Here is a 22,867-nt window from a genome sequence, read left to right as displayed (position 1 = left end):
TCCCGATCGGAGTCTCCATCCACCGGTAGAAACGCCAATTCTACCAGATCACAATCTCTTTCCTGAAGTATACAATCATATATATATTCTACCGTGTGTACCATTTGCACGGTTACAATTGGCTCTACCAGTGCCTAATAGTGTCGCTGCACCAACAAAGCCATACGTTCACAAAGCTTATCTCCCGAAAGTGTAGACTTATTAGCTTCGGATACGAGTGCCGACAGAGAGTCTGAGAGACCAATCACAAGTGCCAAAATTCGATCGAGCTTCCTTCATGTTAATCCCTCCTCTTTCCCCGCGCAGTTTATCCAATTTTCACTGGGTCTTATCTCACTGGACAGCTTCAAATTGGATACCAGGAGTTAGATGTGCAAAAGTTAGGTGCGACAGGTCGTTCAGTGTAACATATCCAGTATCCGCCATGCTGTGTACCTGCGAAGTGGTGTGTTACACCGTATGCCTGTTATAACGACTATACAGATACAGATACAGAAGTTGATGTGTTCTGCTGAGGGCGGATTACACCGGCTATACAGATACAAATACAGAGGCTGGTGTGTTGCGCCGAAGTGCTGTTATACCGGCTATATAGATACGGATGCAGAAGCTGGTGTGTTATGCCAAAGGGCGGCTATACGTACACAGCTATGTGATTTTTATTGTTTGGTATTTGTTTCACGCGTTCTAGATGCAAGAGCAGGTCAGGGTACAGAGGCCGGTGTGTTACGCCGAAGGGTGGTTATACCGGCTATACAGATAGAGCTATCTAAATTCAAAAATATTTCTTTGTTTCATGCAATCTAGATGCAAGAGCAGGCCAGGGTGCAGAAGCTGTACAAAAGATACAGCTGTATAGATACAGAAGCTGATGTGCTATGCCGAATGGCGGTCATACTGGCTATACAGATAGAGCTATGTGATTTAAAGAATATTTCTTTATGTTTCACGCGATCTAGATGCAAGAGCAGGCCAGGGTCCAGAAGCTGCGCGAACAGAAGTGCCAGCGACAGCTGCAGCAGCAGCAGCAGCAGACTCTTCAGTACCAGGGACAGAACCAGCACGACAGTCAGCAGACGCTCGAGGTTCTGGACGGGTTGATGTCCGGCGGTACCTCTTCGGTAAGTAGGTCAATATTAATGATTACCACCTCCGTAGGAACGGAGATTTTGTTTTTGGTGTGTCTGTTTGTTTGTTTGTCTGTCTGTCAGTTTGTGTTTCCGCATAGTTTTGTCGGGAACTTCAGAAGGTATGGGTTTGAATGGATCGTAATGATATGTCAATAGGTGCTGGAAAGAGTAAGATGAAAGTTAGCCATGGGCCTCCTTACGGCTCTCCTTGATATTGCAGCGGCACTTATGACCTTCCTGTAAGTCTATCCGCTACCGGCCAATCGTGGGGAGCGGACGAAAGTTAAAAAGGCTGGTACCCAGGCTAGTAAGTCAAACCTTCATCGACGATTTACGAAGTGTTTTATTTTGTACTTGTCACAGGCGGTGTCCCGCTCGCAGTCGACCAAGTCCTCCATCGGCGGAGACGTTCCCGAGGTGGTGGTGACGACCACGTACGGACTGGACCCTCCCGGCGGCATCCCGAACGGCCTCGCCCCGCAGACCCCCATCACGACCCACGACAGCGACAGCGCGTGAGTTCGCCATGATCTTTTTTTTGCGGGGGGGGGGGGGGCTGAATGTTTTAAAACACTGTCAAACCTGCTTACGAAGACGCCGAGGCACCATCCTACCTAGTAACGGCTGGCTCAATCTTTTTGCATGATACTAGTTGCCACGGGTTAGGAAGCGAAGCCAGCCGTTACTACCGAGAATGGTACCCAGGCTACTTACGAAGATCACTCAGGGAACAAACAAAATCTGGTCTGTGCGGACAGGTGGCCAATATAGACAGGATTCTCAATGTCTCTGACAACGGGGGAAATTATCTTACGAATCACCAAAAAAAGTGGTCACATACATTTATATGCTTCACGGTTCTTTCTAAAGGTGAACTCTTGTACAGGATTGACTGTTAGTTTATTATAAATTTGATACATGTTAACTGTATGATATGCAATGATCATAGACCATTTTCACTAAACCATTTCTACACCTTGACACTTACCTAGTCTACATAGTTTTGCCATACATTTACATATTTCCTCCATGATGTTGTTTTTCAGGACCCAGAGTTTGGCAGACGGGGACCTTCATAGCGATGAGTTAGAGCCTGGTGGCATATGTGAAATCCCAGGTACGCGACTTTATATGACATTCTTTCATTATCTTCTCTCCTATCTAGTATCTAAAGATGAAATTCACAGTTCCTGATCAACATATAACATTATGTAGCACACCTAGTCCACGCCTAAGATACCTGTGATTATCGACAAGTGTGGTAGGTTCTTAAAAAAAACCAAGCCTTCTTCTCTTTTTACTTGTCGTGAGTCGTGACCGAACTTTGAGATTTACTGTGGTGGACAGTCATAATTGGTTCTCTCTGCAGATCCGATCGTTTTGAGACCATCAAATTAAAATCGTGACCGAACTTTGAAATTTACTGTGATGGACAGTCATAATTGGTTCTCTCTGCAGATCTGATTGTCTTGAGACCATCAAATTAAAAGGTTTTCCAGTCAGGTCATTAACGTTTGAAGGGAATCAGTGCACGGCATTAGGGAATCACTTATTTCAACTGGGTGGATGGTTTTAATGAAAGGGTCGACTGGGAGATTTGTCACGGTCCATCTACTCCCAGACTTCCGCCCAAGGGAAAAGAAAGGCTGTGTTCCTTTTCACTCGCGTGTGCTTTGACCCAATTATATTACAACAATCTTCACTCGTGTATTCATGCCCAGAGAGCTAAAGGCACAGCTACCGAACTAGGTCTAAGGATGCTATAGCAAAAAGCGTATCTTTGGAGAAAATATATGGAGCTAGACTAGACATTTGCCCACGTGAAAACGGAGATATTGTTCTCGGTCTGTGTGGTTTGTTTATCCTATTGTGTGTCCGCGGTTATTTGAGTATTGTAGAGTTACAGGGTGTGAGGCGGAAGATGATGTTACCGCAGACGACAGGATGGGAAGGTTGGCTTGTGTACAAAGGGTCTTTTTATTCAGTGACTTACCAACCTGATTAAGCTATTCACGGAAATACTTTGTTTCCGCAGACGATCTCTCCGGGAAGTTCCGGTGGGCCGTGATGTTGCCGTGCTCGCTCATTCTGTGCATTACTTGCCCTGATGTGCGCAAGCGCCGCTGGGAAAAGTGGTTCATCGTCACCTTCATGATGTCCATCTTCTGGATCTTCATCTTTTCCTACATCATGGTGTTCATGGTGAGTGGTAATACTAGCAAACACGGGATCGAGAGGTCATAGGTTTGATTCCTGGTTTCAGAGGGTCACACGTTGTATTGTTTTAGAAAGGCACAACTTTCATCGAGCTCTCTCCAACCCTGGTGTAAATATTAGATGGGTAACTAACTTTGATTGGTATATATGATAAAGGTGATGACAGGGTAGGGCTCGGCTTTCCAATATCGATCATGTGCAAGACATGAATTAACAGGCAACGGTTTCAAAAAGGCTTTGCTTATTTGCATCGCCTAACCGGTAAACCACCTCACTGCTTGGTTCGATTCACTCATACCGGAATGGACCCTTTTTTATCGATCGTTCTTTAACATGCTCGAGGTGTGGCCCTTCTCAAATTTCGGCACTACGTTCTAAATGCCTTTGCCAAGGGCACAGCATCGGGACCTGCTATGTTACATGCATCTTTCAGAGCTTAAATAGTGTGGGCATTTTTAACAAGATACTTTTTCTTTAGGCAACAATTATCGCCTACACCCTGGGGATCCCGGACACCATCACGGGCATCACGCTCCTGGCAGCAGGCACCAGCGTACCCGACGCCATGGCCAGCCTCATCGTCGCTCGGCAAGGTCTGTTTCTTTGTTTCTTCGCATAGCCAGTAAATTGCTTTAAGGCGTAACACACCAGACTTGTATGCTACGTACAAGCTGCGTAAGACCGGACATTGATCTACTCACACATGGAAGAACCAGTTCTCTTATCGAAAAGTGTGGTGTTTTCATTAAAGTTCTCCAGCTGTGTCTCTGCTCAAGCAAGGGGGGTAGGTATATCCGGTATATACTAAACTAGATGTTAACACCAAGAAAGGGTATGAGTAATTCTGGAAAGCCGTGTTTGTAGAAGACTGAATAAGGTACCCCTGAACCATGAAATGTCCTAGATACTGTTGTGGAATTATAACGTTACCTATTATACCAATGCTTCAAACTTTCACCAGAAGTTGAAAGGAGAACAAAATCACTTTTCACATAACAACATCAAGGAAAGGGTTATACAAATTATAAGGATGAATGATTCTGTTGTTAACTTCGTTTGTCCCCGGATGTTTCCCCAATAGGACTGGGAGACATGGCGGTGTCCAACAGCATCGGCAGTAACGTGTTCGACATCTTACTGGGCCTCGGGCTGCCCTGGTTCCTCAAGACCACCATTGTCTCCTGGGGAGGATCGGTGAGGAGCATGTCTTCGTTTGCACTTTAGTTCATGGGATACTTAGTATATATATATAGGCAGAGGGAGGAGAAAATGTAGGAGTTGGGAAAATGAGAATAACTTTAACTTTGTTTTCACCTTTGTGTCGATTTGTTATGAGGCCATATATGTTTCCAGATGGCCATGAAATAGTCACATCGATGCTACAAAAAATAGAAGTAATTTTGAAAAAGTTGATGTAGAGATTGTGATGGCAGATATATACTTGTGCAGCATCACAAATCATATCATATCATGTCTTATCATAAATCATGCCGTGATTCATGTCACATAGTCTAGACTCAGACCACAGTAAATTCTCCATTTGGAAACAGCAAGACTTGTTTAATCTGTATATGGCATATTTCATCATATCATATGATACTAGTAATATATGTCATCGTAGAAAAGTAAGACTAGAATATCCATTAGTAGAACCCTGTTTTTCTTCATATTGTATGTGTTTCTTTGTTGTATCTCTCAGGTTGCCATCAATAGTCGGGGAATGATCTACTCCGTCGGACTGCTGTTCGGAACTGTAGTTCTCATGGTAAGTAGGGAACCGTTTATCTCATGTATCAATCGCCTATCAAGTAGTATCTATCTCAAACATACAATGACATCGTCAATCTATTCTGCAGACATTATGGCGTTTGGCTGTTTTTTTAACTTCGTTTTCTTTTTTGATAGACGACGTGGCACTGCACTCAACTTTTCATAACTTATTTCAACAGTGCCACGTACAGAGAACAATATACCCACCCAATACACCTGGGTGGAGTGAGGAAAGTCGTGTAAAGTGCCTTTCTCAAGAGCACATCATCGGTGGCGTCAGGGGATTCGAACCCGGAACCGCTGGGTTCTGGGCCAAACGCCCTGCCGTTACGCACACACGACCACACGTTGGTTTCAAACATGTGTATCTTTTCCGTTTATTTCAGATCCTGGGCATCCACTGCAACAAGTGGCGCCTGACCAGACCGCTGGGCATTTCCGCCATGTTTACTTACCTCGTGTTCCTCGTCTTCGCCGTCTGCATCGAGTGTAACGTGTTCATATACGTCAACCCGCCGCTCTGTCCCGAGTAAGATGGAGGGATGGACATTCCACCAAGATTCAACCATGGGACTATCAACCTCTACTTACCTGCAACTAGAATCTATCAGAGTCGTTATTGCTACAACCCACTGATGCAGGGTCAACAGTATGATGTTTTTTCTTCGTCGATGTAACATTCATCACAGGTTTATCACAAAACATTTTCCAAGTTCGGTACGTGAACCCACCTCTTTGTCCTGAATATAATTGAGATGGAACCATGTATTGGAATATCACTCTACTTGTAGTAGTTGCTGCTGCAACTAGCCCCTCTTAACGTCGTTAAAGCTACACTGCATTGATATCATTTTCGTCTATTAGGTATTTACGACTGACAGATCTACCGCAAAACTATTTTCCTAATCGGACGGACCTGCCACTTACTGTTATGGACGTATGAAGGAAAACTATTATGAACTACGAACATGCATCCAGACAGTGGCTCTAGTCACTGTTCCGAATGGTTTTTGCTGCTCTTTCGGGCCCTGAAGTAGCCTAAGTTGTAATCGTAGTTAATAGGCAAATTGTACAGTGCATATTATATCGATTCTGTTCGCAAAACACATAACCACGGACTGTCATCTGCATTCGCGACTAGCTATCAGAATCATCGTCCCGTCCCTCCGTCGAACTTGGACAAAAACACGGCCAACAGAAATGTACATGTCAGAAACAAAAGACCATCGTGACCAACATCCCCTCCGCTCCTCTGCTGTAAATTGTGCGTTCCCTTAACTCATTTCACCATCCATGACCAAATCAAATCGAGACGCGGCAACCAGCATCTTCAGTCATTGAAAGAGAATGATTATATATAAACTACAATATAACAGTATATTTGTATGTACTAGATATAAATTGTACATAAAATGTGAATATCTGTGGGAATGTGAAGCGACGGAGGCAGAGGTCAGACTTTCGTGCCTAAATCTCCGGACAGCTTAACGAGTCGGATCAAATGGAACTCATTATTTTGACAGAGCGGAAAATTGACCGGCAAACAGACACAGTTCCGAGGATGTAAGGTCCACACGGACGAACACGTGTAGGAAGTAACAAAACGTGTGGAAATTCCATAAAGGTTAGCGAGTATGCAAAATTCAGACCTAAAATGTTTGATAAAAGAAGCTTGGTGGAGAAGAGAGATATGTCTGCTGTAAATGTTCTGTCAGCAGAGATGTGCCGTGGACCACGGAATTTGATAGTCAAAAGTACTAGTTTGGGGTTATTAAACCAATACGTAACCTCGTGGTGTGAAACTTCGACAGAAACTACAACAGTGAAAGATAATTTCCATGCGAGAACCTTCATAACAAGGTTGACTTCAGATACGGCATTGTCTACATGGCCGCCGTGATGTAATCGTCACTACAAAAGATGGTAAATACGACTTCTATGTATCTGAGAGATGTGGGAACCCAGTGAAGCAACCATAACATTTGCTTTAAAGCTAAAGCTAAGCTTGATAGCTTTCATTATTACAACAACTACATGTGACCGCCATTTTAACTGCAGACTGGTTTGATCTATTCTAAAATACGAGGGATGTCGAAAGATTGATGTCTTGAGCAACAATATTCTGAAACTTTTGTTACAAAGAAATATCCGTTAGCGTAATATCATTTAACATAGAGGGAAACTTGTCCTGCCATCAATGTCCTGCATAAGAGAGTAGATGAAGTTTGTGCAGTTCCCATGTTCACTCGAATCATGTGTCTCTAGTACTGCCACTCCATATGTTTTCTGTGGTGGCTAATCTTTTTTTGTCATTGAGACGCGGGAACTGAAGGCAAACATTCAATTCGGCTGATGTATAAGAAATACAGAATGCCTCTGAGTTTACTTGGAAACCGGTCCGAAAAAGTCCGGAAAAGACTTACCTCAGATCGAACACACGGTAGCACTACCAATCGATAGTTCCGGTACTGTTTCCTTTACCAGTCTGATAACTCTACTAACAAATTATCCAAACTATTTGGCCAGTTTCTACTATTCTAACTGCACATGGAGTCTTTTAAAGTTTAGCAGAAACAGACACTTTTGCAATACAATTCCTGGCACTTGATCAAGTTCCATGTGCACTTCCTGGCATTGCCTCTAAAGCTGCTGGACCTTCAGACTGGTAAAAGTAACGGTCCGGTTTTGTATAGTATTGTATTGTATTGACTATTGTACAGATATAGACGTGACATTGACATGTTCATGTGAAAGGTACAGGTCAGGGATTGTACCGTGTTTGTTATGTCATACATGGAAGACTAGATTTCCAGTAACACAACGTTTAATGTCGGTCTCGTGTTCATCACCTTCAAAACATAGCATCGGGAGCGCTGAACGATCACCGTGAGCTTGATGATGTCACCGAATTCTATGCTCACATGAAGAGGATGATAATGTATTTAACGCTTCACATTTTATACCATTCGATTTCGAAGCAATGATTAAGATGTGCAGATTCATACTTGGGCTTGATGAGGCAAACCGCCTGAGGTTTACAAAGTAAATGGTGCTCCAGACACACACACACACACACACACACATCGTTTTCCTGATCGATGCTGAAGAAAGAAGGTTCGGAACATATTTCAAACATCAAAAAGTTGTGCTGCTGAAAATGTAATCTTCGATGTGGGTGCCAATAAAAAAAATCCCTGAGTCTGTTCGTTTAAAATTATCACTCCTAATATCTACAAATTTATAGATGTTGCCTGTTGTACAGTATACGGCATAAAGTATCGAATAATGTGGCAAGATGACGGGTACTTGTGTAAAGTCTGTCGCAGTAGAATTTTGACACGTGTATAAAGTTACATAGTTGCATCCGAAACTGCTGCATATTTTTGATAGGAGATAGCACAGAGTTTATTCCTAGTGCAGAGAGCACCGTCTATTGAGAAAGTATATAGTAATAGAGCATATTTATGAACACAGACTGTGCAATAGGTCTTCAGTAAACGGGATCTCAATGATGATCTGGTAATTTCCAAAATCTGTTGATGCGAAGAACACAAGATTGCAGCTCGTGTAGTGAGTTTTTGACGGAGAACCAATAATGTACATAGGATAGTGATGAACCATTGAAGAAGTAGGACACCGACATGTTTTCACAGGCTTGATCGTGGATTTGGCAAAACAATTACTACATGGTAAAAACAGACCTTTTAGGTTCAGCTCAAGTTGACAAGAAACATGCTGGAAGTAAATGCACTACCACAGAACTTAGAGAAGGCCTTCTTTACGAATTTTTTGCACAGGATGCATAAGTGAGTGAGGAGACCAGTGGATGTGGTCTGTACTTTTTACAGCCACATCCTACAGCACACAGTCACTGCATAGTCGACGAAATGTCATGACTTTAGTTCACCTATTCATTTGTAACCAGCTTGTCTCGAATGCTCAAGAAGAGAACATTATTCCTATTACGTACAATGAGTGTTGTGCTTCCTCTACAATACTGTGTTGTTCTGTGAGAGCCTTTGGATATATCTACAGAGTCTTGGTATTTGTCGACATGATATATTTCAATACACATAAATATCAAGTGTCAAGGTTTAGCTTTGCAGATGTGTACGTTAACGGTGAAGTTCACGTTCAAGCACGATGCTGTAGCTTACACAAGTTATAATCACTGAGAACTCATTTCGAGGAGCTTTGACTGTCATTTGGAACTGAATCCATGTCAACTATTGTAAACATTTTCTAACAACCTTAACATCCATAGACAAGCTGCAACTGTAAATATCATGGGAGAAACGTTCCCAATTACTGTACCACCGATATAGTGTCAACCAGACCTTTGCAAAAGATGGTAGAAATTGGCAAAAATAGGAGGAATTGTATTATCAGAAGACTTGGCCAGTTATTGGGCACAAATGTTTCCATTGGTTTGAAATGGTAACTCTATGACCAGCTCACTCCACAAACCATTCAACTTATTTGGCCAATTTCTACTATTTTCCCTGCAGGTGGTAGAGACTATCATCGATATGTACACCAGTCTAGTCCATGTGCTTAAAGCTGATATGTAGGAGGCATTGTAAACGTGTCCATAGTTCAAGCGGGGTATATATGGTGTTTCCTACTGTTTGAAAGTCCACTGATCCACTACTGCACACAGAGCTTTGAGAGATAACTTATAACATTTGCCAAATGCAACATTTAACCTGACTTTGCAGAAGCAAAGAAACAACAATTGATTCTGTCTCGTGCTGGGTCCCTTCTAGACTATTTTCACGTAAGAAGGAAAAGTAGGAAGCAGAGCAGACTGCTGCTTGTCCAAACAGATGCCAAATGCAGGTATGAAAAAGCTTTATCTGTAAAGTAATTGTACACGTACCGAGTGCCTATAGGAAATGTCAAAAACACAATACTTATTTTTGAGTGCACTGAATATGGGGAAATCATAGAGACAAATACAACAGCCCTTAAGAAATTATCTATAAATGTCTGCAAGGTACCACTGCCTAGTCTGTGTAGAACTGCCACATAGCATCATGGCAACATTATTACTTGATATTGTCTTGACATCTGTACATGTATAGTATATGAAGGTTCTGTACATGTTGCAAATGGTGAAAATAAACTATGGTCTTCCTAAATATTCCTTGTAATTCTCTCTTTCTTTTTTGAAATCACCACAGTACCTCGTGTAGAATTCACAGTATCTGTAACTTTATTCAAGGGTTTATAGACTTATTTAACGTGACAGTTTTTGTTTATTAAATTGTACATTTGACACAAGTTCAAGTTAGTATGAAGTAATCTTCAAGCAGATTAAGAAAGGCAAAATCATAATGTTTCTCAAACTCTCGGTTCCTCAAGCACAGGACAAGGAGCTTGAGAAACGCTACGATTCTGCCTGTCTACATCTGCTTGGAGATTAAGACTGTAGAACAACAGTACAGTGGCATACAGTCAATGTAACCAATGATATACAATAGATACCTTCACATACTGGGAAAAATGGACAACTCTGGGCAATGTAGTGGGCAAGCCAAATCAAAACCAATCACAACATACACAGACATGCGTGAACGCCGTCATGGTAATGTGCTATTTGTCCCCCAGTTTATCCAAAATTCCTAGGTCGGTGAAAATGTCTGTACTCACTCCCACACTATTGCACAGGATAAAAGTAGTAATTCATATTTCATGGCAAAAGCACTTGGAAGACTGGTGTTCCTGTGTAATATGTCATTAATGACAATGTTCATGTGGAGAAATACATCTTCTAAAACCAAAGTCTTCCACCGGCATGAGAGTTGTAGTGATATTCTTAAAACTTAAGAACTTGGAAGTCTTGGAAATAACATACAAATGAAGCCAAAATCAATGTCTCCGTATGACTGTGTCAAATATACCACACACTGAGAGGGAATGTTTGATTACATTTTTGTCTGTTAGAATCTGGTACTTTAAGCTACAAGCATTAGCCTGGAGAGATGGATTCTATCCCATTTATCATAGAATTGAATGGAAGCTCTATGTCATTCAGAAGCATGCCGATTATTTCACTTGTATTCTTTTTTTCACTATTAGTTGTTTAACCTGAACTCTGACAAGTTCGAGTGTTCTTTTCCTTTTATCTTACCTGTGTTTGCAGCCTCTGTACATTTACCTATGATAGATTATTGATCCATTTGGATCTACAGAACAGCTATTGATTATTGATCGACGTGTGTCTTGACCAACTCGACGAGTTCGGGGAAGTCGTACGACATGAAGTGCCCCCTGTTGGTGAACTTGTGCAGCTCCGTGCTCAGCCCCTGCGCCACCTGAAACCAAACATTCTTAGTGTCACCTCCATCAACATACATCCATCGGGTTACATAAATCCACCACTTTGAAAAACAGTGGGTTTGAGAGATTTGTAGTGCAGCACCCCCAGGTATGCACAGTTTAGATATACAGGAGTGCATTATACTGGGGGACGTTGGGTTGGAGATCTGCTTGGACAAATCTTTTCAGGATGGTGAAATATCATATACCCTGGTGGAATTACTAACTAGATGTTGAATATTTACTACACAACATTTGACAACCAAATGGAATAAACCAGGGTGGCCTTAGTATTCATTTCAAAATTGCCAGTCGGGCTATCTTAGCTAAGTTTCAGTCTAACAACTTATCATTAAAAAGACAATGAAGATAAACACCTTTTGCTGCTCCTCCCACGGGATGAATGGATCGTCTTTCGAGCCGAATTGCACCACCCACCTGGTGTTGGCCTTGACCTTGTCCCACTCCCAAGGTCGGCTGTAATAACCTGCGGACGGTTCACAACACCATTTGTTAAGCATGCAAGTTCATCTCAGTTGGTAAATTATTGTTACATTATGAAAAAATAAAGTGTTCTCCAACTCAAAGAGCTGACTCGCCATACCGACTTCTAAGGAACTTTGACCCACTGCTGACATCACACGTGCGAAAAGATTACGTGTCTACAGCGATTCGGCTAGATGGCTGAAGAAGACTGAGAGATTCAATCAAAAAGTCTGGTGAGCTTGTTTGTTTGTTTGTTCGTTTGTGAATTTATTATCTTTACCTTCACAGAAGGACAAAAATACTGTTTTTGCTCCGTTTTTTCATCCTCTTCTTCTGTTCCAAACAAATAAGGTCAATGACCTGGACCAGACAGCTGTCACCATGGTTACTGGTAAAGCCATCAGTCACCAGTATCATATAGATGTTACGTTAGATTCAGATGACGCCTGCATGACACTGTCAACGACCTTCGGCAAAATAACAAGGTCGCCGAATTTTAGAATTGCCAGGCAATCACTAAAATTGAGGATCTGTTTGATTACCGTTCAATTACACATGGGGGAAGGGCGAGCAAACCCTCCTTGTAAAAATATACTCTGCTACTGAAACAGCAAGGAAACTTGCTGCCGTATGTGGCACTTGGCACTACAAGGATCTGAATAAACGAACAATTTCAGGTGGGCTACATTACACAAGGTCACTCCTGATCTAAACGCCACTTCATGTCAAGGGCATCCCGACATATAAGTAATTGCCTCATAATCAGGAGGGAGTTTCCATGGAGGCTGTACGAGCTGGTCAGGTTCGTGGACGCTGCTAAAGCCCGTCACATAGCAGCAAAATCGATCGGCCGACAAGTCTGCAAGCTTAAGATGACATTTCTGTCAGTAATATGCCAGGTATTCTCTTGATCATCAAGCGACCTTAAGAGGCTGGCTGATGAAAAATATGCTTGATTCTCTGGCTATCTTTAAATTTGGCCACTTTCTGGCAAGCAACAAGTATGATCAAAGCTTGTTGATTGTGTTACAGGGGTTTGGCAAAATCTTTGGTCTGTTGGCACATCTACTGTAGGGACTTCTAGAGAACTTTTGTTTTGACTGAAAAGATCACATAATTTCTTTTGTAAAGTGCTTGTTAAGATTTGAAAATAGACCACAAGCAGCATGATGAATAGCCAGCTTTTGTTTGAGTGCCTGATCGATATCGTATTGATTCATATGAATTTGTATAATGTTTAACAGCTGTTGTTCTGATGGTTGATTCAGTACCAAGGGCAGTACCATACAGTCTTCAAGATGAGTTATAGGGTTAGCGTTAGGGTTAGCATTTTATAGGCAGTGGGAGAAGGAACACCAACTGTTATGATATGGTGGATGGTTCAGCACTTTGGACAGTACCATACAGTCTTCAGGATAAGTTTTAGGTTTAGCGTTAGGGTTAGCTTTTTGTAGGCAGTGAGACAAGAAACACTAAGTTTTGTGATATGGTAGACGGTTCAGAACCAAGGGCAGTACCATACAGTCTTCAGGATGAGTTATAGAGTCAGGGTCAGGGTTAGTTTTTTGTAGGCAGTGGGACAAAAAACACTAACTGTTGTGATATGGTGGATGGTTCAGCACCAAGGACAGTGCCATACAGTCTTCCAGATGAGTTATAGAGTCAGGGTTAGCATTTTGTAGGCAGTGGGAGAAGGAACACTAACTGTTATGATATGGTGGACAGTTCAGCACTTTGGATAGTGCCATACAGTCTTCAAGATGAGTTATAGGGTTAGCGTTAGGGTTAGCTTTCTGTAGGTAGTGGGAGAAGGAACTGTTGTGATATGGTGGACGGTTCAGCACCAAGGAAAGTACCATACAGTCTTCAAGATGAGTTATAGAGTCAGGGTTAGCTTTTTGTAGACAGTGGGGCAGGGAAAAATAACTGTTGTGATATGGTGAAAGGTTCAGCACCAAGGACAGTACCATACAGCCTTCAAGATGAGTTATAGCGTTAGGGTAAGCATTTTGTAGACAGTGGGACAGGGAAAAATAACTGTTGTGATATGGTGGATGGTTCAGCAACAAGGACAGTACCATACAGTCTTCAAGATGAGTTATAGAGTCAGGGTTAAGGTTAGCATTTTGTAGGCAGTGGAAGAAGGAACACTAACTGTTGTGATATGGTGGACGGTACAGCACTTTGGACAGTGCCATACAGTCTTTTAGATGAGTTATAGGGTTAGGGTTACCTTTTTGCAGACAGTGGGACACTAACTGTTGGTTCAGCATGAAGGACAGTGCTATACTTGAGGTTTAGATGACTTTGTGGACACTGTAGTAAGGAACATGAGCTGATTTGATATCCTGAATGCATAGAGAAGAAAAGTGCCATTAATCCTACACTTACCACTTGCTCTTTCATGTTCGTCCCCCAAGTCTGTGACACAAGCAGACACCAACATAATACCAAACACCCGGTACTGTTCAGCATATCTGCAAAAGGAATTGTTATAAATGTGACAGGTAATCTCTGTAACACAGCCAGATGCCAAAGTGCAGCGTGCCTTCAATTGTGTGAGTGCAAAGCCAGTGTGTTATACCAAGGGACAATCATACTGGCTACAAAGATACAGAAGTATTCTTACGCAGATGTGCAACTTGTCATGCTGTTTGCACTTTCCGTTGACTTCAGTCATAGGTGAATTTCTCCTTTTCAGGCTATCAAGTGGAGCTTCTTACAGTTGTAGTTCTCTCCCTTGCACGCCTACATGACTAACTACTTACTTTGAAAAGTTGGTCTGCCATCTGCTTTTGCCTAACTGTGCAAGTCCAAAACAGCTTAAGCCCCAAAGGCCAGCTAACTTCTCTAACACAACTCACTGACCTCAAGGGATGAACCCACTTTCAGAGGATATAATACTAAAAAATTCAGTCATTTTTATCGGGACTGTAGTAGGAGAGGATGGAGAGGTTTTTGCAGTGTTTGAAGTTTGCAGTGGAAATAATTCTGGAGTGCAGTAGTGATACAATGGAAATGCATATTTGCAGTGTCATGAGTTGGCACTGCAAAAACCACCAAAACAAAACCATGCAAACACTTCAAGATGTACAGTACTCACCTCATAGCCGCCTCAGCCCCGGAGCTGTGACCAATGATGATGGTTCTCTCATCACACTGCAGCTCATCATGCATGAAGGGGATCCAGATGTTTTCTCGGGCCACAACTGTGAAGAGACAACAACGGTGATCATTAGAAATAAGCATTCAAACAGACTGCACATCAAGTATGCAGCGCTTGATGAGAGCAATTCTTATGAAGGCAGCATGGTCTTCTCTTGGGATTTACCTGCCTGTTAATTACAGTTTGAAAGGACGTGCTTAGGGACTGCCCTAGAATTCATTCATCACCATTCCAAAGGAATGTACTGGGAATTTGATACCGAGGATTTAGGTGAATGATAGCCAATCAGCACTAAGGAGCCAATCAGCACTAAGGAGGGACACTATTCCAAGAGTTTAAGTGAAAGATGGCCAATCAGCACTAAGGAGGGACATCATAACATGGGTTTTAGTGAGAGATGACCAATCAGCATTGAGCAAGGGCAGCATACCAAGTGAGAGATGGCCAACTAGCACCAAGGAGGGACACCATACCAGGTTAGTCTGTTTGCATATGTTTTTCTTACTCTGTTCACAAACTGAAAGAGTGTTTAAGTTAATACCTTACACAAGCAACTAGGTAGACTAAGGTGCCAATCATAGATAGAGTGTCCATACCTGGATCTGGCATGTTTTTCAGTGTACACTTGAAATTTGGAACCTGAAATAAGAAATGAAAGTTACATAAAGTTGCAGCTATTGTTCAAGCCCGTTAAAGAACCCACTGCACTTATCAATAAGACCTGTGAGTGAATCAATCTAGTTTTATAGTAGACTATACTAATGTACAGAACAGGTGAGTCATGCCAAAAGGCGGTTTACCAGTTATGCAAACAAACAAACAAACAAACAAACAAACAAGCAGAGCATAAGTCTGTCATACGTACGTCATCCAGGTTGCTCTTGACCCAGTCGTACCAGTTACTGTTGTACACGTCGCCTGCGCCATTCCCAGGCACAATAACCGCCTTTTCCGCCCGCGAGCTCATCGCTCCACCTGTACGGTAACTGTCGATCCTCAGGAGGGTGGAAACTATTTGCAGGGCAAGAAGGACACAGATGACATAGAAGAGGCTGTCTTCAAGGACCTTGTGGACACTCCCTGGTACATCCATGTCTCATGGAAGTTTTCTTTGGCATATTTGAGCAGTATGATGTTCTAAGACTTGTTTTTTTGCAAATCTCTATCAGTATCTACTTGTTGTCATTCATCTTACCACATTGCAGGTGATGTTTCTCTCTTCATAGAAGTATGACCATCCAGTAAGCACAAGAGAAAGAACCCACAGTTGAAATGAGTGAATACCAGACAGTAGTGAATACGTCACAGTTCCAAATGCTCATGTGCCCAGGTCAAAAATGAAAGGCCTCTAACTTAAATTTTTAAACAGTTCTTTATCTACAGCTGTCCATCCTTGATGTTCATGATGAGTTCTGATTTCTCATATACTAAGAAGGCTTTTAAAGTATGTTCATTTTGTGATAGTATATTTTGGATTTTGCCAATGTATAGCCAAACATCTGTTTATTACAGTATTTTATGTAATAATGTTTTACTTAAGAAATGAATTTCAAGCATTGTCAAATCCGCAATTCAGCCTAACAGGCTGCGAGGGATTTATTTTTAAATGAACCATTCATCATCATCATCATCATCATCATCATCATCATCATCTAGATGTGCACTTTGCTGGAACTATGCGGATCATGTTAATGTCCAAGGGGCCTTGACCTCTGACATTATCCACAAACGTCTGGAACTGTGAGGAAGCTTATAGAATGCGCAGGAACTACAGACACATGTAACATGTGGAGGCAGAAAGGAAAGTCAAAGGTATACATAAAGGCTCTAGTGACTTAGTCTAATAAGTCTATCCAAGGAGAAATTAGTTTTATGTATAACATTCAAGTCCAGAGACATTTAAGCGGAATCTCTATATTTTTCTGGATTTCTACACAGAAATTATAACAAGCAACAGCTTCATGAAAAAGTATATAACGTTGGGCAAAGCAATAATTGCTGCATTTCAGCATTTCAGCTGTATTCAATGATTTACAACATGTCAATTTTCATCATATCACAAGCAATATTGAGTATGAGCGAAATACAGAAGCAGAAGAACGACTTACAATTCTTAGCTTTTCTTCTACGTTCACTTTTTAAAAATAGAGTAACTAAAAGCCTCAGAAAACACCACCACAAACAGGTAGAGTCTAACAAACCTTCCCGGATCTCTCTCAGGTGCTTGTTGATCTCGCGGCGACCTCTGACCTCGATCAGCTGATAAGCAGTCATATGACCGAGTCGGTGAAGATGTCGGGGAACACTTTCGACCCACCTACGTCGGACAGCAGAAACAACACACCTGGCGCCGTCCAGGAGATGCTCTACAAGGTCCTGGTCATCGGCGAGTTCGGTGTGGGTAAGTAGACAAGAAGCAACCATTTATGTACAAGCAGACGCTAGGCGACTCTGTTTTTAATAGCGATGTGGGGAGGGCGACTTTTACTTCCGGGTCTAGATATGTTCGATGTTTGCATTGTCGGAATCTTCGATCGCCAGTTCAAATGCTCGCTTGTCTTGTGTAGCTGTGAGTCGGGATATCGGTAGACGTTGTCTAGAAGTTGTAAGGTGTTGCAGGAGTAATTATGTAGGTGAGAAGCTGGCTGGATAAAATGCACGTGACAAGATTGACCCAGTTCCGTCTGTTTGGTCATTGCGCACATTTCATCATGTGTGTTCAGTCAGAACAAACTTATAATTATGACATTAACGACCGTACTTACAAATGCTAGCTTACATGACATTAACGTATGGCATCAAATCAAATCATTACGCTAGTACCTGAGTCTTAAAGACTGCCACATTAAAAAACAAATTAAGGAACAAACAAACAAACAAACAAACAGTGAATTTCAAGAGATCTTAACTTATGCAGCATCAGTAATCCCCGATGTATGCGTGAAAAGGCATCGATAGCACATGTTTTTTTTGTTGAAAATGTGGCAGTCTTATATGGTACCCAGTGCAATTAAGAGTTACTACATGACGCCATGAATGAATACTGTAAATGCAGAAATGTTTTCGGTTTTCGGTGCGACAATTTCAACGCAAACTTAAAGCCACTGCAAAGGTTTTTATCCAATACTGTAGCATTATGTGACTATAGTGCTACCGCGAACTTAAAACCACTGCGAACACTCCACTTTCGTCTTAACGAGAAATGAAAACCATGCAAACTTAAATGCATTTACAGTTGTACTACTACAGAATTGGTTCAACTGTGAACTTAAAAAAAATTATGCAAAAACCTCATTTCCCCTTCTACTGTGAAATTAAGTCCCTGCAAAGACAAACAATCACTGTAACAAATTGATGGCACATGTGACCAGTGCCTGTAGATTGATGCTGACAACACTTTGTCTTTTGTTTTTCAGGAAAGGTGGGTCCTCTTTGTGATCTGGAGGAAGTTCTTACTTTTCATTATTTCTATGATCCATTCCTGCTTTCTTTTGGTTTTATGATTTCACTCATATTTTGACAAATTCAATCTTAACCATTTGTGCCACCACTTTTCATTCTAGACATCCATAATCAGAAGATATACAGAAGGTAAGAAGCACTTGCGCACCTTTTGATTGTGGAATATTGGATCATTGGCATTCAGTCAAGAGCTTAAAGATTTGCTTCAAAATATATAAGCTTCAATTCATGAACCTTAATGTCATGTGTACTTCATTTAATTGTATCTACATTTGTATTTATACATTCGTGTGATTCTTATTCAGGTAACAGTTGAGTTGACTATCATTTCGATCCACCTTTAAATGTAGCTAGCCTTTAGCAAGCTATTCCAGTTGCCTTGAAAACATAGACTGTGTACATGCGTTCATCATGAGAAAAACACAGTATACCAAAAAAAAAAAATATATATTTAACTGCATTCACATAGACCAGTTTGAACCTCAGGAGAATTTTGTACATTTTATCAAATAAGAAGCTTTGCAATAATCCTGTCACCTGAATGTTTTCTTCACCAGGTTATTTTTCACCAAACTACAAACTGACGATAGGAGTGGACTTTGCCCTGAAGTCATTAGACTGGGACGAACAAACCAAAATAAACCTGCAGTTGTGGTGAGAACGTTTTCTTACTTTTGGCTACCTCTCATCTTTTGAACCTTTACCTTTGTAAGAAACGTTAATTTTGCACTCAAAGGACAAGCTTAACAACTGCATAAGTCTATCTATCTGCCATTATTTACTTGTACATATTATGGAACTTGTTATCTTCTATTCACTACAGGGACATTGCAGGGCATGAAAGATTCGGCCACATGACGAGAGTTTATTACAAATATGCGTAAGTTTCATATTCTGTTGCTGACATTTAAAAACAGGTTTTCTTATTTCATCCACAATAATCTTACTCAGCTGTCCTTAAGGCCACACAAATTCATTTCCTTGGTTCTCGGACATCTCATAACAAAAATTCAAGTAAGAGGACAAGATCTTGTTAAAGAGGGTTAGAGGGAAACTCGAATCTATAACTGTTATTCATGATCAGTCCCAAAAACTTTGTGTACTGAGGTACAGACTTAAACCTCTGACTTTGTTTTTCATGTTGACATTCCTTTTCAGCATTATCTTTTGAAATCTGAGAACTAACAAATCAAATTGGTGTGGCCTAACAGACGTTTTGCACCTCTGATGTCTCATTACTATTTTTATTGTGTTTTCAGCATAGCAGCAATCATTGTGTTCGACTTGTCAAGACCAACAACATTTGAGTCAGTTCTGAAGGTAAGCCTCGGCATGTTCCTCATACAATTTTTTTCAATTTTGTACCATATGTAATGAAAATAATAAAAATATTGTTGGTGTAGATTAGAACTCACACATGAATGCACAAAGTCCTCCTGCGCCATACGTGATGCCTATGGCGGTGCCTATCTCCGTTCCAAGCCCTAGAGCCATACAACTTTGTGCAATCAAAACAGTAGGGGGCTAGTCGACTGGCAGTGGTGCGTGTGTTCAACTCCTATACTCTTTCCTAAATGCTGAGTGCTAAGCAGAGAAAGCAGTATGTACCATTTTTAAAGTCTTTTGTATGACTCGGCCGGGGATTGAACTCATGACCTACCGAATGCAAGGCAAACATTCTACTCGCTAGGCCATTGTGCTGGTCTAGACCATTGCTTATGTCTGCAAATTTTGCCCTGTTCCCTCCCAGTGGTACAATGACGTGAATGAAAAGGTGATGTTAGCAGACCAACAGCCCATCCCTGTCATACTACTAGCCAACAAGGTAACACAAAGTTTTGATGTAACTGATTATCTTCTTAATAGAACTGGTATATCCAGAGACCATGGAATTCAATTCATCACTTTTACTGAGATAACCTATGGCTGTATAGGTTTGGGTAAAAGAGATAAAATTCAGGACCACAGACTTTGAACCAAAGTCCTGTCACAGGTTTGGAATTTGAGTCTGAAAGTGATCAGGAGTTCTTCTCCCATGGAAGTCATTGATCCATACCTCGTTGGAAATGCAGTTTACAGTAGCTTCTTAACACTTATTTGTTTATCATCATCATGATTTGTTTATGATACATGAAATATTTTTGTAAAGGATATCAGTTAGGCCATGGTTTCTTCCTTTAGTGTGACTTAGATGTTTAAGGAATCAATGAATTAAGTTGTAACAAACAAACCCTGCATCCCTGACATGCTGCTCCTCTTCCCCCAGTGTGACATCGATGACTCCACGTTCGACAAGTCCTCACTGGAAGAGTTCTGCAAACAGCACAAATTCATTGGCTGGTTTGAAACATCAGCAAAACTGGACAAAAATATTGGCAAGTACATCTTGCAATTTTTTTTCCATTTTCAGGCATAAGACATCCTTCATGCTAAGTTGAAGATGTGCTTTATGTATTTCTGATTGTTTCTCGATGCATCTATTTGTTACTTGCATGCAGCAATACATAATGGATAGGGGTGTTACCGGTACCTTGTATCGGTATTTTTTGCAGGACAGGTAAAAAACATGAACCAGACAGATAAGAAAAAGGACATAATGCTGATGTTGAATAGAGGGTCATTGCATAGCAACAGCAGACTCTTTTTAAACATTTGCTAGTATTTACGTTTTAACCCTTAACTTCTCCATCAACCCCATGTACTTTATCATAGATGAAGCTATGCAGTTCCTGGTGAGCCACATCCTGAAGCTGAGCAGCGAGGGACAGAAGCGGGACGAGTCGGCCATCTCCCTGGATGACGACCCGCTGGAGGACGATGAGGAGGAGGTCCAGCCGCAGGAGGAGAGGAAACCCTCGGGATGCTGCTCGTAGCTAAGGATGGAGATGCAGAAAACTCTGGGCATGTGCCAAGCCAGTTGTGAGGATAATGCTACTGCCATAGTATATTTTCTCAAAATGAAACTTTTACCTTGGGGGCCAGCTGTAATTTTGTTTTGTTTCACCCACCACCCCAATATCCAGCCATCCCTCCAATATCCATCTCCCTTTGCTGGGGTGGCATACAAGTTGGGGGATAATCGTAAACTGGATTGTAAAGGGGTCTGGTGGTGTTAGGGAGGGAGCTGACCTCCTCTCTTGTACTCTGTTTAGTCTACAGTCATCAGTGTGATGTGTCATTGATGGAAGCATATTAACATGATACTAATGTAATTAATGATGTTACTTCTTTATCCTTTTTGTATGTAGCTGAAGAAGATGAAAGGACTGGAAAAATAAATAAAGATAAAAAACATATCAAATTGTCAATATTTGTTTGTGCATCTAATAGATACTTCAGATAACCTTATCAAGACAGCCCATACTAGGCCTTGCCACATTGTTCGTTGCATATCTCTATGACAAGTGAACAACTACGTGTAATATATTGATGAAGGGAGCCTGCACTATGGCCTTAGCCTCTGGTATTGAATTGTTTCATGCATAGAGGCTTACTTATGTTAGATCAATATTTCAAACCATGTAACCGAGGATAGGTAGTCTATGCAATACCTCATAGCACTTTATACGATCATGTAAGTGACACTTGTTGCCATTGTTCTTGCTCCATATCCTGTGTTCAAATGAGTGCATGTTATCTAAGGCTTGTAATCTTTATGCCCAAAATAGTTACTCAAGCAACTGCATAAAATTTTGAAACAGACGGTTCAGATAGCATCCCTTGTAGTACCATCAGTCACTGACGCAAGACAGCGGATGCTGTCTGAAACATCTGTTTCAAAATTTTATCCAGTTGCTTGAGAAACTATTTTTGGCATATCTTATTACCTGGATGTCTCACCTTCATATTGTAATTTTCAGATAGTGAATCTAATGATCTGTGGTTGTTGCCTTTGCAATGACCCAACCAAACATTATTAATATATCGTATCTAATTTGCCATATTTTACAATTACAAGGCTGTTATGATGTATGCTATTCATGTGGCTCTTTCCAAAGGGGAAGAGGATGATAAGTAAAAGGTCTAGAATCATGTATTTGCAAAACAGTGGTAGGAAACAACTGTAGTCCTGTTTAGCTTTCCAAAAGGTGCCTGTTTCTATATTTCAAGGAAGAGGGGGGGAATTGGGACAATATTTGATACACAAACATCATGCAGTAGAGAAAGAAATTATTTTTCTACTAATCATTTTTACAATAAACTTTAAGAATTTTTGATAAGCAATTATTTGTATATGTGTGCTAAGATGTAAAAAAATTAATTTTACAATATTTATTAGTAATTGTTTGAGAATAAAGTCACAACAAACAAAATA

General features: G+C 41.1%; 3 protein-coding genes across 4 annotated transcripts in view; 2 read left to right on the top strand and 1 right to left on the bottom strand.

Moving 5' to 3' along the window:
* The window catches only part of LOC136433941 (sodium/potassium/calcium exchanger 4-like), a 42,070-nt gene extending 36,187 nt beyond the window's left edge, over nucleotides 1–5,883 (top strand). Inside the window, exons 12-19 of the mRNA XM_066426548.1 lie at nucleotides 960–1,121; nucleotides 1,494–1,645; nucleotides 2,177–2,247; nucleotides 3,166–3,332; nucleotides 3,826–3,940; nucleotides 4,429–4,541; nucleotides 5,047–5,112; nucleotides 5,504–5,883. Coding sequence (XP_066282645.1) covers nucleotides 960–1,121; nucleotides 1,494–1,645; nucleotides 2,177–2,247; nucleotides 3,166–3,332; nucleotides 3,826–3,940; nucleotides 4,429–4,541; nucleotides 5,047–5,112; nucleotides 5,504–5,650 — 993 coding nt within the window. The 3' untranslated portion in view covers nucleotides 5,651–5,883. The remainder of the gene's footprint in view (nucleotides 1–959; nucleotides 1,122–1,493; nucleotides 1,646–2,176; nucleotides 2,248–3,165; nucleotides 3,333–3,825; nucleotides 3,941–4,428; nucleotides 4,542–5,046; nucleotides 5,113–5,503) is intronic.
* Nucleotides 5,884–10,309: 4,426 nt separating this feature from the next.
* On the bottom strand, nucleotides 10,310–17,335 carry LOC136433936 (serine hydrolase RBBP9-like). 2 transcript variants are annotated; one of them, XM_066426543.1, is made up of 7 exons: nucleotides 17,292–17,335; nucleotides 15,956–16,308; nucleotides 15,687–15,729; nucleotides 15,028–15,133; nucleotides 14,316–14,401; nucleotides 11,816–11,925; nucleotides 10,310–11,434 (listed from the first exon to the last, which is right to left on the bottom strand). In XM_066426543.1, exons 2-7 carry the CDS (start codon nucleotides 16,181–16,183, stop codon nucleotides 11,324–11,326), a joined length of 684 nt encoding a protein of 227 aa, XP_066282640.1. In that variant the 5' UTR covers nucleotides 16,184–16,308; nucleotides 17,292–17,335; the 3' UTR covers nucleotides 10,310–11,323. The 2 variants fall into 2 exon arrangements, with proteins under 2 accessions (XP_066282640.1, XP_066282639.1); XM_066426542.1 differs by lacking the exon at nucleotides 17,292–17,335 and having other exon boundaries at nucleotides 15,956–16,500.
* A 10-nt stretch (nucleotides 17,336–17,345) lies between these two features.
* On the top strand, nucleotides 17,346–22,865 carry LOC136433938 (ras-related protein Rab-32B-like). Its single transcript, XM_066426547.1, has 9 exons — nucleotides 17,346–17,495; nucleotide 18,106; nucleotides 18,654–18,681; nucleotides 19,110–19,206; nucleotides 19,376–19,432; nucleotides 19,812–19,872; nucleotides 20,303–20,377; nucleotides 20,819–20,927; nucleotides 21,265–22,865. Exons 1-9 carry the CDS (start codon nucleotides 17,365–17,367, stop codon nucleotides 21,423–21,425), a joined length of 720 nt encoding a protein of 239 aa, XP_066282644.1. The 5' UTR covers nucleotides 17,346–17,364; the 3' UTR covers nucleotides 21,426–22,865.
* Nucleotides 22,866–22,867: the final 2 nt, after the last annotated feature.

Source organism: Branchiostoma lanceolatum, chromosome 4, assembly GCF_035083965.1.
Source record: "Branchiostoma lanceolatum isolate klBraLanc5 chromosome 4, klBraLanc5.hap2, whole genome shotgun sequence".
NCBI lineage: Eukaryota > Metazoa > Chordata > Leptocardii > Amphioxiformes > Branchiostomatidae > Branchiostoma > Branchiostoma lanceolatum.
This window is presented reverse-complemented; position numbering and strand designations above follow the sequence as displayed.

What these genes read in the sequence shown, in the direction of transcription:
- LOC136433938 (XM_066426547.1), top strand. Translation starts at nt 17,365, where the DNA reads ATGACCGAGTCGGTGAAGATGTCGGGGAACACTTTCGACCCACCTACG. An exon ending in AAAATAAACCTGCAGTTGTG is followed by an intron (nt 19,207 to 19,375) that starts GTGAGAACGTTT and finishes TATTCACTACAG; the next exon opens with GGACATTGCAGGGCATGAAA. An exon ending in AGAGTTTATTACAAATATGC is followed by an intron (nt 19,433 to 19,811) that starts GTAAGTTTCATA and finishes TTGTGTTTTCAG; the next exon opens with CATAGCAGCAATCATTGTGT.
- LOC136433936 (XM_066426543.1), bottom strand. Translation starts at nt 16,183, where the DNA reads ATGGATGTACCAGGGAGTGTCCACAAGGTCCTTGAAGACAGCCTCTTC. An exon ending in TCAAGAGCAACCTGGATGAC is followed by an intron (nt 15,730 to 15,955) that starts GTACGTATGACA and finishes TTCTTATTTCAG; the next exon opens with GTTCCAAATTTCAAGTGTAC. An exon ending in GAAAAACATGCCAGATCCAG is followed by an intron (nt 15,134 to 15,686) that starts GTATGGACACTC and finishes GTCTCTTCACAG; the next exon opens with TTGTGGCCCGAGAAAACATC.